General features: G+C 36.9%; 3 protein-coding genes across 3 annotated transcripts in view; 2 read left to right on the top strand and 1 right to left on the bottom strand.

Moving 5' to 3' along the window:
• LOC6572638 (serine/arginine repetitive matrix protein 1) overlaps positions 1 to 11,262 on the bottom strand; it is a 35,924-nt gene extending 24,662 nt beyond the window's left edge. The window contains 1 exon segment of the mRNA XM_044007478.1: positions 11,197 to 11,262. Coding sequence (XP_043863413.1) covers positions 11,197 to 11,253 — 57 coding nt within the window. The 5' untranslated portion in view covers positions 11,254 to 11,262.
• On the top strand, positions 1,395 to 2,686 carry LOC6572639 (GTP-binding nuclear protein Ran). Its single transcript, XM_015166537.3, has 3 exons — positions 1,395 to 1,500; positions 1,756 to 2,218; positions 2,384 to 2,686. The coding sequence occupies exons 2-3, from the start codon at positions 1,778 to 1,780 to the stop codon at positions 2,597 to 2,599; spliced, it is 657 nt and encodes a 218-aa protein (XP_015022023.1). The 5' UTR covers positions 1,395 to 1,500; positions 1,756 to 1,777; the 3' UTR covers positions 2,600 to 2,686.
• A 1,514-nt stretch (positions 11,263 to 12,776) lies between the features above and the next one.
• On the top strand, positions 12,777 to 14,240 carry LOC6572640 (3-ketodihydrosphingosine reductase). Its single transcript, XM_001998710.4, has 3 exons — positions 12,777 to 13,024; positions 13,111 to 13,679; positions 13,737 to 14,240. The coding sequence occupies exons 1-3, from the start codon at positions 12,808 to 12,810 to the stop codon at positions 13,980 to 13,982; spliced, it is 1,032 nt and encodes a 343-aa protein (XP_001998746.1). The 5' UTR covers positions 12,777 to 12,807; the 3' UTR covers positions 13,983 to 14,240.
• Positions 14,241 to 14,391: the final 151 nt, after the last annotated feature.

Below are 14,391 nucleotides of genomic sequence, written 5' to 3'. Positions count from 1 at the left end.
TGAAATGAAATTTGTACTTTTTCCTAAATTAATTTTCCACTTTTATTTAGTTAGCATGTGCTCAAACTCGTATTAAGTTTTAGTTATTTCCCTGAGATGGCAAAACAAATAATTTAGAAATTTAAAACCACTTAAGTTATTAAGTTTGCATTTGGCAAAAGTTTCAGCTCAATAGTTTTCGACATCATGCCTAAGCAGAAGACGACGGCAAAACTTTTCCACACTGACACACACAAAGTCTATGCAACACTTCCGGTGCAAAATTCCAGACAGCCTCGGTAAACTTCTCCATAGACAACAGGCGCAAGCCATAAAACATTCTTTGTGCATATTTTAACGCAAAATGTAACTTGAATTACTCTACAACAACGACAACAACAAAAACAACAGAAATAATAGACAACAAAAAGATGCACTTAATTGCATTTTGTTGTCCTCTCCCCTCTCATTTACTATCGCTCAATCTCAGAAGTTCCCGCTCTCCATATAAACTTCCACGTTGAAAAGCTGTCCGAGTCATTTCCATCAAGTACCTCAAACTCAAAGTGTTTGGATGAGAGTATATATACATATTTTATATATATATATGCATAAATTTTATATATGCATATCTATGACTGCGAGCTGTTGATACATTATTCGAGCAGTTGCATGTGATTGCAAACTTAACAATTATCATGAAATTCGATGCTTTTATGCTGTGGCCTTAAAAACCATTTTGCGTCGAGTGCAGCAAACGCGTTTCATTTCCATCCATTTGACGCTCGAGTGCATTTGCTGCATTTGTGTGAGTGACTCACATTGTTTGTGAGTGAATCAGTGAGTCTTTGTCTCCTGGGATTGGTGCATCCATGTGGATAACTACTTTGATGACAACCATCCGATCGATAGCACGCTCTATGTTTAGAATGTCTCACGTTTGTGTTGCCTCAAGAAGGAATTTTTCTAAAATAACTACTAACTCAATACAGTAAATGGTCACCTCTCTATACGGTAACCGTTATATGTATATCTACACTTTTCATATCCGGAATCCACTAACAATAGAAATTCGTGTTATAATGATCAGGTGGAACTATATAAAGCAAATAAGACCAGCCCTAGCAAGCCTCATTAATATTCTTGATCACGACAACGAGTTAAGGGTAAATAGCTATTCCAATTTTTCTGTTAGTACCTCGATAAGACTGTTTATCCGTCTGTATGAACTCAGAAATCTCCATCATCCTACCTATAATATTAAATTTAATAAATAATACCTCAAATGATAAACAACGTTTATAATTTTCAAATTTTGCATTTCAGGTATCCCTGATTAGCTGATCTCTGGCAAATTTGAGCAAAGTATGCCATTCATAAGTTTAGATTTCATTTTCATTTTATACTAAGCAATGTAAGCAACTTTCTGATTTCCTAAAAAAAGAAAACATTTCAGCTAAAAAAAAAAAAAAAAAAAACAACATGGTCTTCTTAATTCTGTTCGGTGTAACCGTCTTTATGGTAATAAAACACTGCTACGTTGAATCATATATATACGTAGACAATACGTCCTTTTAAATTTTGAAAAGTTTTTCCTAGTAAAGCCCGGTTTGCTTCCTAATTCTGTTGAAGATTGTATTCTCAGATCATTTAACATTAGTCATACCTAGCAATAGGGTCATATAGTAGCATTTTTTTCAAATTTAAAAAGCACTGTTTTTTATAAATTTTGTATTTTCATAAATTTCCCTTGGTTTTAATTTGTACATTTGTAAGATTGCTCCACTTTTGGCAAGAAATGGCTCAAGGTGACGCGATACCAACATTCAAGTTGGTCTTAGTCGGCGATGGAGGCACTGGAAAGTCAACGTTCGTCAAGCGTCACATGACCGGAGAGTTTGAGAAGCGTTACCTCGCCACAATGGGCATAGAAGTTCATCCACTGAAATTTCATACGAGTCGCGGCCCATTGTGCTTTAATATTTGGGATACGGCCGGACAGGAGAAATTTGGTGGCCTGCGGGAAGGCTACTATATTCAGGCCCAATGTGCCCTTATCTTTTTTGATGTGACCTCACGCACCACCTATAAAAATGTGCCCCACTGGTATCGGGACTTGATTCGCATATGTGGCCATATACCGATTGTCCTTTGTGGCAACAAGATCGACATCAAAAACTGCAAAATTAGGCCGATTAAGCCGAGAACATCCGACTTCTATAGCAAAAAAAATATGCAGGTGAGACGAATCGTAAAGGTGAAGTCTATTACAGCATGTATTTGTAAATTATTGTTTCACTATCTATATGCATTAGGGTGATATATAAGCTTTATGTTTTATCTAAGCCTAGAAAAAAAATCCAACATAATCTATCCTAAAACCTATATTATATTCTACTTTCAGTATTTTCCGATATCAGCCAAATCGAATCGTAATTTTGAGAAACCCTTCCGCTGGTTGGCACGCGTATTGGTTGGTGATCCGCATCTGGAGTTCATCAGTATGCCTGCACTACAGCCACCAGAGGTTCACATGTCCAAGAGCTGCCAGCTCAAAATGGAACTCGAACTGGAGCAGGCCACCGATTTGCCTCTTGATGACGATGATGATGATCTATAGACTAAGCCAGAGCCAAAATAAATTCCGTATGTTTGACAAATTATATTTTTAGTAACAAAAACGAAATTAAATATCTGAAAACCGTAACGATATTTTGTACTTTGACAATTTCCTATATTCCGTATACGTCTCACATGGCGGCCAATTAGCAGGCTTATATAACAGCCAATGACGTAAGCGTGCAAAATGAGAGCGAGACAAGCAAATTTGCAAATGGCGTCATTCTAGCCAACTCTCTTTCTCTCTCTCTCTCTCTTTTTCTCAAAGTCTTTGGGATTTTCTATGTCAGCATCCTCGACTTGTGTTAAACCATTTTTGTATTTCGGCCATTTTATACATTTTGTTGTTGTTTTGCTTTTTTTTCATTATTTGCGAGAAAAGTTTTTCCTTAAAGCAAATCATAAATAATATATGTATGAAGAGAAGTTTTTTTTCTCTTCTTTCCTTGGCTTTGACAAACGATTCATGTAGCCCGCCAGATCGCATGTGCTTGGTCATAATACTATTAGCTTATTTGATTAATGGCCAAATTGTAATCCCAGCTGTGACGAGCGCAAACTTGCACTAAACTTAAAGCAAATGTCATGACCTTCAAAAATCATTAATGTAATTTCTTTTACAATATGTTAACAAATAGGAGAGATGTTAATTAATATTAATGAGCCGCTAACCATTCATTCAAAACTCGCCTCGATATTTCCTTCTATATTATGAATACAGAGTATATTTGCAGTCATATATAAATATACATATATGCTTAAAGCTCTTCAGACAGAAATATTTTACCTTAACACCTCTTGTTCAATAGCCTTTACATAATTCTCGGAATTTATTATCGTTTTTTTTTTTTTAAATACCTACAAACTTTTCATAGGATTACACAGTCGAAAATGTTCGTTGGCGGGACAACGCACAGGCACTGTAAGTGCAAAAATATATTCAAATTGATTTTCAAGTCTTCCTTTACGCATTGCTTGGCTGGTGTTTGCATCCATGAAGGAAATGCGCAATCGGAAGCGTTTATTCAGCGTTCACTTACTTGAAATTCATTCTACAAAATAAATAAATGAAGCAGGTGGAAATAGAAAGTGCAGCGTCTCTATAATTATATACAGTGTGCACTCGTTAAGACAGAGTCAAGAAAATAATCCAATTGAAACGACTTTCAGCATGGTGCTGATTAGTTTTTGAATAAAGACTTTGACTTAGCTAGCCATAGCAAACATAACCTAACCTTAGCCAATATTACGTTAATCTAACTCTGCTAGACAATCCTAATATATGACCTAAGCCAACCTTATATGCACAAAGTTCAGCTGCTCAACTCCAAGTTAGCCTTATCTTAGTTTAGTCAACTTCAACTTTACCTAACTTCAGTACACTTAGCCAAACTTAGCAGGGCTCTCTCTCATACACTTATATCTTCCATTGTGTGTTGGCTAATCCAGCGACTTTTGGCCTCACTTCAACCGAGCTGAACTCGTTGAGCCACACGTAAATCCTTCAATAGCGGCAATTGAGAACTCCGGTTGAATGCCATTGAGACAATGCAGCATCAAATGGCCGTGCAGTTGCACATATTCCCGCACAGCAACAATGAGCACACAGCTACTTATACAACTGTATATAATAGACATACATGTATATACTATAAACACATATACATATACCTATACTTGAGGAAAATAATTGTCCATTGTGCTCGCTTATTTCGTCTTTTATATCTATTTCTATTTCTATTTTGTTGCTTTGTATCAAATTGCCATTGCCAGGCAACGAACTAAGCTATATAATTTATATATATATCTACATACATACATATGTATTTAGTTGGTATGGAATATAAGTACAATCTAGTCGTTTGTGGATGCCGCTGGCCAAGCATTGTGCACCACAATAACAAAAGTCGTATGAAATTATAGCCAAAAGTGCAATGACAAATTACAACAACGAAACAAGAAATTCAAACAATGGGCACTATTTTGTTAATGATGCAGCATAATAGTAGTTTACGCTAAGCTTACGTATATAATCTGATACTTTGTAAAGGTTTCGCGCAGTTGAAGGACCTACTATAAAATACATTGTTTTTATTATATTATATCAAGCTCAAATAAGCTTTAAGACGATGTATAATATTTGTTTGTTTTTCTTTTGCTTTTTATTTATATTTAATAAATGGTACTAATGCTATGAGCCTCACATATTTAAGTTGAACTTTAACTGAAATATAAATGATAAATATTATATATAATACTATAAATAAAATAATAAATATATATAAATACAATGCTATATATTTTCTAATAAATATATTTATTATATTTTAAAAAATATATATACATATTTATTTTTTTTTTTTTTTTTTTTTTTTTTAATAGAATAAAATAAACTTGAAATTAAAAGTAAAGTAAATTTAATCAGTGAAAAATTTGAAAAATCTAAAAAATAAGTAAAATATAAAGCCAATATATAATAATTGTATAAAAAATATTTCAAGCTAATCCTTTAAATATATGTATATATATATATATATATAGGTAAGCATACAAAGCTGTAAGTATTAGGTAAACAAAAAACCACGGCCATTTTTCTACGCTGGCATTTACACGGAAAGAACTCGAATGAAATGTTAAATGTTCAACGTTTTTCGTTCTGAAGTGTCTGTTCATGCTGAGCTATTGTAACCCTATGTATTTTTTCTAAAACACACACACACACACACAAACGTATTATACACTTTGAAAAATTATATAACCTTTTTCCTGCTGCGTTTGCATTTTTCATGCGCAAAGAAGAACTTTTGCTTAACAATACAAAAGCGTAAAATATTTAAGTGGCAAACGGAGCGGCGGAACTAATGGAGAAAGGAGGGGGGCTTGGCGAAGCTTGGCATTGTGCGCGAGTTGCTCGCATATATGACCTTATTTGCGTATACGTAATATTCGCAGATTTTTTACTTGGCAAATACACTAACCACTGTTGGCAACTGCCATCAAATAAAACATGTTGCAATAGCAGTGGTGGGAAGAGAGGGGGCAGCTTAATGGATTTGTAGTATGCCCCAAACTATCAAATATTTAGAATGCAATAAACAAACTTTTTTTTAAAACGAATTCAGCTTTGGCATATTGACAGCGTGAAATTAGGATGTGAAAGCTACAATAGGCAATAGCTACGCAGTATTAACAAAACAAGTTTCATCTTGTAGCATAGTTATTTTTAAAGTATTTCATTCACATTTACAAGATCCCCATTATTTATTTAATTCTCACTTTTAGCTCCTTATCATAGTTTGCTTGACTTTAGCTTTTCGGAAAGCCAACATAATTTCCGATTTAAGCTTTGCATTTGAATCCTTTGAAGCGCATTCAAAGACCTCAATTTATTGCCAGAGACCATTTGGTAGCCACATTTCAGCGTTTTGCAGCACTGGAAAATATCTCATAAAATTGCTATCAATGCTGACAGCAGGCAGCCAGCCAAACTGGCAAAAAAGGGCCCACGCTGAGGGCGGGCGAGACACCTGCCCTATAATCCATTCACTTACGTGCGGAAATTATTATAATTGCATTAGTTCAGAGGCAGAAAATTGAAATTGAAATACGTTAGACGTTAGCCAGGACGCAAGCCAGCACGAAGCAGGACGCGGCAGGATGCTGACGGATGCGGCACGTCAGCTTCACTTTACGTAATGTGCGCCAGGAGATGCAGAAACTGAACACATGGCATGCTAACGACGACATTCGCTGCGCTGCTCTTTAAAGATTCTAATTTAATTAAAAAAGTAATTAAATTTTCTTCTTCAATTTTTTTTCCTGTAGCAAAAGTCAATTGCTTATAATTTCCATTAGCTGAACGAAAAATAGCGTCATGTTAATGGAAAAAGTTGTGTACGTGTGTGTGTGTGTGAGTAGTTCTAAGCACCTGATTTAACTATATGTTTTACAGGTATTCATATACTCGTACATGCGTTGTTGTTGTTGATAAAGTTTTGACTGGCATTTCGTGCCTAGTGCAAAAACTCACTGGCAATTCGTGTGGGTTTTAATGACTGGCACAAAAATCAATAAAGCTAATGGCTTTGATTCGCACGCCAATCGCTAGTCATGAAGCTAAACAGCTGTCCATCGCAAATCTCTAATTTAAATAGTTTAAAACCTTACTATAAATGACTCGAAGTCAGGGATTAATCGTGCCCTGGCTTGAGAAATAAAAATAGAATGCGTAATGGTTAGTTATTTATATTTAATCTGACTAATTTGTTTTTGTTTAGGCAGTTCCTTACTATATAAGCTCAATTTAATTTTCGATCAATCCTAACTTCTAAAATAAAAAAATAAGTATTTTTTGCATGAATGAATCAACATTAACGCAGCCTCAAGACCATTATATACAAATAATGTCTCTCTCTTATTCTCTTTACTGAATTTCGCTTTTATTACATCGCAAACAATTTTATCACTGATTGCGATCGTAAAAAGAAAACATTTAACTGAATATTAAAGACTCGTTAAGGCAACGAATGAAAATTCTACGTAAAAATACATTTGAAACGCGACAAATGCCGAAACAAAATAAATAAAAGGAAAAATAAACAAAAAACTCTTCAATATGGCAAAAATGTTATATGCGGTCTGCATGCGATTGCCAGATTTGTGCTCAAAATATGCAAATATTTAAATGGCAAAAACGAAAAACTATTGTGCTCAAAACGAGAAACGGATGTATCTAGGCGTTTTGAAAGAGTGAATACCCTACGGAAACCTATTCTCCACAGTTAGCATAAGTATTATTAGATTGTCTAATATCTTATTATAAAGAAATGCTGCATAAATAAACACATTCAATCAAATTTAATTATATTTAACTATGTAGTTAAGCCTCAAGTATTGTTGCTTTATTAACCATGGACTTTATATTTACTTAGAGTATCATTTTTGTACACAAAGTTATATAAGATTTTATGCCATAATTACGTACTTTTTTAGGCAGTATAGCCCACATTCCTAGGCAATTCGTAAAGCCCTTCGTGAGCGTATAAAATTGTCTACCCAACAATAAAAAGGCAGTTGGCATGCAACCCACCCGTGCAAGCAATCAGAAATATAAAAATTTTCGCAGTTAAAATTCTACCGAGTCACCCAAAAAATGCACACGGCATAGATTATTCGGCCATGTTTGCAAAAAGAAAATAATAAAGCCTATAGAATAACATATGGGAAGATAAGTAGCAAAAATAGAGCAATTTGTTTAAAGATTATTTACAATTTTTTGAAGCATAATAAAGCAACATTTTTCCTTTTTTATTTATCATTGATAAGGTTAAGAAGCTTAATATGAGATTCTCGATTTATTTTCAGGTTTATCAAATAAAATAATCGAAATAAAATAGATGCAAATTAATTTAGAAAGAAATACTAATTTAAAGAAATTATATGATTAAAAATTTTAGAGTTGCTTTCAGCATTATCATAGAATATATTCAAGATACTTAAATATTAATATAATAAAATACTTATCTAAGAAAAATGTTTGAACACATGTATTCAAAATTAGAAGAAAGATATTTTAAAAATACAATTTTAATTAAACAAAATTTAATCAAATAGCCAACTTAAGCTACAATTATGTTATGAGAACCACTGTAAGTGAATAACACTTTGCCAACTCGTATATAACTCAAGATCCCCCCTCTCATATATTATTCAAATTCTGATACCACTTTCTCGACATGTTTGAGTACCCTTTGGATCCTTTGGAATAGTAACAACTGGACCACATATAATTAGAAAAGTTTCACACTCGACGCAGTGCTGTGCCCTGTGCCATGGAGATTGGCCCCATAGAATTCGAGAAAAACTTCTGCGTTTCACTTACTCGTTATTGTCTATGGCTCTTGTGAATTTGCTTTGGGTTGGGTGGGTTCTCTTTGGTTATGGACAACAGTTCGTTGGAGATTAGAGAGGGGAGAGCAGGGGAGAGCAAAGGAGGTTTGCAAATTGCTGTGGTCAATGACAGTGCAAACTACTTGATTCGACGCGCATTGAATGCACAATGGAAATGTGCATAGAATGGTCTGTTCAAATCCAAAAATTTCAATTAATGTGCCAAAACGTTATTTGGAACTAACCAGTGAAGCGTGAAAAGCAAGTGGTTCAAGGGAAAAAGCTTATTGGATAGCATTTGGGTCATAAGTGGAATACATTTTACATTATACTGAACTAAATATTCAAAGGGAAAACCCTAAATACTAAGACTTAAACGGATTTTGCTTTAAGTAAATTGAACTTCCGGCTTATACTTAAAGTACATATGGATAAAACGAATAGGAACTTGTTCAAAATAAGAACCACCAAACATTTATTTTCACTGTTAACTAAGCTAAGCAACTTAATCAAGCTGACAGTTTCACATGTTGTCCGCAACTGGGACGAGTTTTGAATACAAATGGGATTTTTCTTCTAACTAGCACACGTATGGTAAATACTCTAACACATTTTCGCTGGAAATCAAAACTCGGCTTAAGATACCCTGCATAGAACGATGGTCAGTTTGCATATTGATGAGTTGGGCTGATAGTGTACACGGCACACACATCGCAGGACAAAGGACACGTGCTGCCAACAATAACAACAAGTGTAGCGTGTGTGTGTGCAAATGTGTGTGGGCCATTAGATAAGTGCAACAATAGCAATGCATTTGGACTGGGCGTCGCCAGCTGACTTTGCTTCAAGTGTGTGACTAAGTACAATAACAAAATTGTGAGGCAAGCGAATCGATAGGACCAGCCGCTATGCAGCCCCACGCAGAGCCAAGCACGCTGTCGTAGTCCTTGTTGCTGTTGTTGTTACTGTTACCATTAAAGTGCCGCTGGAGGTGGACGGTGGTGCAATAAAAGTTTTGACTGCGCTGCGCTGATGTAATACCGCAAGACAATCTGCCTTTGCACGTCATATAGCCAAACAGCAACAACAACTGAAGATATTAAAAGCCGGTAGAACACAACGCTCTCTCAGTCGCTCTCTTTGCAGCGAGATAGAGAGAGCTTAAGCGCATGCGCGCGCGCTTTCTCTCTCGCTCTCGCTCTTCCTCTTTCCAACAGCTGTAACAGGAAGCGTCAGCAAAAAGAAGGCATTGCTAACTTTTCAGTGCTCGTAATTTGATGAATCAGCTGTTCTGCAAAGGGCACCCCACTCAACCCTTACCTGTCCCTTTGCGAGACCGTAACTGGAAAGCCAGGCGACGTTCTTGTGTTTCGTGCTTCTATTCTTGTGCTTGTGTTCGCTGCCTTGTCGCCGGTTGGCTCTGCCCGGCCGGTCCGCTAGCTAACGGTGCCTCGTCGTGGTACACTTCCTTCAGGCCACATAGACTACACCACATGGCTATTGATTTTTTTTCTCGTTTTTTTCCGTCCCGTCTGTCTGTCCCAATGCTGACGCGTCTGGTGTTGAGCGTAATGTACATTAATTTATTCTATGCCAAGCCGAAATTTTTATTATTTTTTGCATTGCATGTTTGCTTACAGCCAACTCCATTTCACGACACTCCCAAGAATTGCCACTGGGAGCTGGTAAAATTATATATGGTACATAAAAATGGAAATTTGTGTTGCTTTGTGTTCACTCGACTGCAGCTTTAACAGTTAGAAAAAAGTCAAATATAAAATGTCATCGCCTTCAAAATCACAAAATTGTCGGAAATTTCACGGAAATTAAATTTCTAAATAGATATCTTATTAATTTCCTTTCATTGTTAATTTAAATATTTAACTCATTTATATATCATTATCTGCCTTGGTTTGACAATAATTCAGAATATTAAAAATGAGTAGAATATTAGAAATGTAGTGGATAATAATATTTAATATCCTCTAGCAATTTCTTGACCGCAATTTCATTAAATCAAAAATAATCCCATGATATAATCCCTCAGCAGTGCAACACCCTCTCGAGCAGCCATAAATTCAATTCAGTCACCCCCATTTGGTCTGCACCCTTCCTCTTCGAGTGCACCCTTCGTCATCCTTCGTCGCCCCTGTGGATATGCAATAAAAATCTGTCTCACATAAATCAAGCGACTTGCACAGAAATCCGCAATATAAATAAATAAAAGCAGCCGCTCTATGTAAGTGGGTTAAGAAACTGCAATTGAGGAGCACCCAAATAGTTATTTCTTAACTTATATTTAGTAGCTGCAACTTGGAGATAGAGAAATGGCTTAAAGCACAAAGAATCTTTGACAATTTCTTAGCATTTTATGCATTTCATTTTAATGAAGAGAATTTCAAGTATAATTACTGACTATTTTACATTCTCAGTTTTAGACCCTGCCCACATAAAATACCTTTGATTTCTTATATATTATAATATAAAACCAAAGTATTCTTTATTGTAACTGACCACAGAAATTAATACACCAGAAATACTGTATAGCATACCTAGTCTGAATTATTGAAACAACCAATTAATTTAAAACTAAAAGAACTGTAGAGGTTCAATGCAATATCAACAATGTTTTCATATGAGCAAGTTTAGACAGACTATACTGTAGTATTATCCATATATATGTATGCATTTAAGTATATATGTATGTACCTTGTCAACCGGCATTGATGGGCACGCTCTGCACAGATTCCAGAATGAGCCAATCATAGGGAAATGCTTTTATTGTTGTCGAACCCAATGATCAAAATACAAATTAAATAAACACGCGCGCGTTTACTTGTTTTAATAATTTATATTAATATTTATGTGAATTGTTCGCGTTGTCAACTTTTAGAGGCGCAACAACCGCAACTAACACATACACAGAGTAACACACGCGTAACACTCGCTCGCTCGCTCGCTATCGTTCTCTCTCTCTTTCTCTCTCTGTCACACACTCACTCACTCTTTCTCTCTCTCTCTCTCTCTCTATCGCTCTTCCTCACTCTCTATACGCACACGCACCTATTAAATGCGTTGCGAAGAAAGTGCGTTTGTGTTTGTCAAGTTTTCGGTTTTATTTGCTGTCTTTCTTTTTTAAGTGTCTTATGGCCCGCAGCTGTGGGAGGGAGAAGAAAACGGGAAAAGTGTAAGCGGAGAGTGCGTTAGAAGAAGTATTGCATACCAGCAGGCGACAGCAAGTGCCGTTATAATGATGATCTCATACACACGCAAACAGTCTCACACAAGCACTCACATTCACGCACACAAACACCATATTTTTATACGCCTAGGCGCTTACACTGAGACACACACTTACAAACGTCACACAATTGAGCCAATTAATGTATAATTTACAAAGTTCGCATGTGTGTATAAGTTGCCCTTCCGGCCAACTTAAGCTATTTGATATTAAATTTTGTATTTCACACACAGAAATAGCTATAAAAACCTCTTCCCCTCCTCAAACCGTCAACCAACAAATCGATATCTATTTTTTGTGACAGCCGTGTGCTATGCAATACTCTTCATTTGCCGCTTGTTTTACTTTTTTTTTTTTTTTTTTTGAATTATTTGTTTTTGCTGCACTAATTCGCCGTTAGTGGGCAGTGAAGCGCAACATTTGCCGTTTACTTCAGTTGCCACTGCAAAAATTTACTTAACACTGAACACACATTTTTTGCTTTCAATGCAACGTTGCTGTCGCTGCTGCTGCTGCTGCTTCTAGTGGGCCAAATAAAATTTTCTTCGTTTTACCGCTAACGTTTGCAACTCGACGACGTTACGTACACGACTGAGCGGAAAGTGTGCTGCAAATTGCCGTCGGCTGTATACGAATGACAGTAGAAGAACGCCGCCAAGCCACCCAATTGAAGCCAAAGCGTCGGCGTTGGAGTTGACGCAGCGCTTGGAAGTTGTGCAGCAACGCAACCGGGGGCACTGTCTTTTGGGCAGCTGTTGTGTACCGCTCACTGGAAAGCTGCACACTACTATTAAAGTAAACATATGTTACACAGTCAGAGGCGTACCATGCACATTTTACAAAAACAAATATATTAAGTGACTATATTTCGTATCCCTATTTTTCCTTATATTTCGTATCCTATTTTATGAACGCAATAATTGCTACCATAATTCGAACTTTCTTTTTATCTGTCTGGCAACGCCGATCAATTCGCGCTTACGTGCAGCCGAAACAGCTGACCATCATATTGCAGAAATTATCGATACTTAGTTATTACTAATATATCGGTTATTTTTATATCAGCGGCACAACAAACTATGGAGTTGAACTGGGAAGTTGTTTTTTGCGTGGGCATAGCGGTATTAATACATATTCTGATAATAATATTTGTCATGGGTAAGCGGCCAAAGAGCATTGTGGGCCGTCACGTGGTAATCACCGGCGGCTCCAAGGGCATCGGCCTCTGCCTGGCCGTCGAGTGTGCTATGAAAGGAGCCAATGTCACAGTCATCGCCCGCGACGAGAAAACGTTGAGTAAGTGGAAAACCAGAAAAACTAGCTGTATAAATTTCCCTGTTTAACGACTCTCTCTATGTCTCTCCTACTGTCTGTCTCCACAGGTGGTGCTGTGGCTTTAATGGAGGTCGTCCGCCAGCGACCGGATCAAAAATTCCAATATCGCAGCTTGGACATTGGCGGCGACTATGATAAAGTGGCCAGCGTACTAAGCGAGTTGGAGGAGAGCACGGGCAACATCTATGCGCTGATCAATTGTGCCGGCATGGCAATATGCGGGGTGTTCGAGGAAGTGGCTGTGGCGGATGTGCATAAACTGATGAACGTGAACTTCTTTGGCAGCTACAATTGCACACGCTATGTGCTGCCCAAAATGAAGAAAGCTGGCGAGGGCATCATTGTGCTAACCTCCTCGCAGGCAGCCATGTTTGGCATCTACGGTTATGGTCCCTACTCCGCCAGCAAATACGCGCTGCGCGCCATGGCGGAAACAATTGCAATGGAGTCGCGCGTCCATGGCGTTTCTGTTACGTTAGCTCTGCCCTGCGACACGAATACGCCGGGATTTGAGGAAGAGGAGAAGTCAAAGCCACGCGAAACAAAAATTATTTCCGGTGGAGGCGGACTTCTGGAGCCTGAGGTTATGGCCAAGGCCATACTCAAGGATGCACTAGTAAGATGAGACTAATACACATAATTTATATGGAATTAACTGTCGGATCTTCCACAGCGAGGCAACTTTATATCCACGGTGGGAGCTGAGAGTTGGCTAATTACAATGCTGGCTGGCGGCTTGTTGCCTTGGGATGGTTTCTTCACGAATCTGCTGCACGCTTTTGTCATTGGACCAGTGCGTCTTTTCGGCTATGGCCTGCATAAGTACTTCAACAGCATTATTCGCAAATGTGCCAGAGAGGACGCTGCTAAGAAAACAGATGACAAGGATGCAGATAATGCGAAAGGCGAAACTCATTGAAAACCTGAGGAAGAACCTATTGACTAGCTGTGTCTTATATTCCATGCTAAGCAGTACAAATTCAAATGCCTTCTGTCCTTAATATATAATTCCCAAAGCCCAAAACCAAATTCATATTATATGTATTCCATTTCCATTTTATTGTTATTTTATATAACTTAACGTATTTGTGTTGGTTTCTTACGAATAAACAAACCAACTACTTGGTTTGATTTCTGTTTTAATTTTACGAAATATACATACATACTATATTATCAACATATTTTTTGTATTGCTAACCATATTAGAAATTAGGCTAATTTGACATGAAAATGCGGAAGCCTTACGATAAGATAAGAAATATATGTATGTAAGTAGGTAACTTGCTTTAGCATTCGAATTCGCTGCTTTCACAGTGACGTAAAACCTT

The sequence above is a fragment of the Drosophila mojavensis genome, unplaced genomic scaffold, assembly GCF_018153725.1.
Source record: "Drosophila mojavensis isolate 15081-1352.22 unplaced genomic scaffold, ASM1815372v1 contig_16, whole genome shotgun sequence".
Classification (NCBI taxonomy): domain Eukaryota; kingdom Metazoa; phylum Arthropoda; class Insecta; order Diptera; family Drosophilidae; genus Drosophila; species Drosophila mojavensis.
The sequence above is the reverse complement of the archived record's forward strand: the minus strand, read 5'-3'. Positions and strand labels throughout refer to the sequence as shown.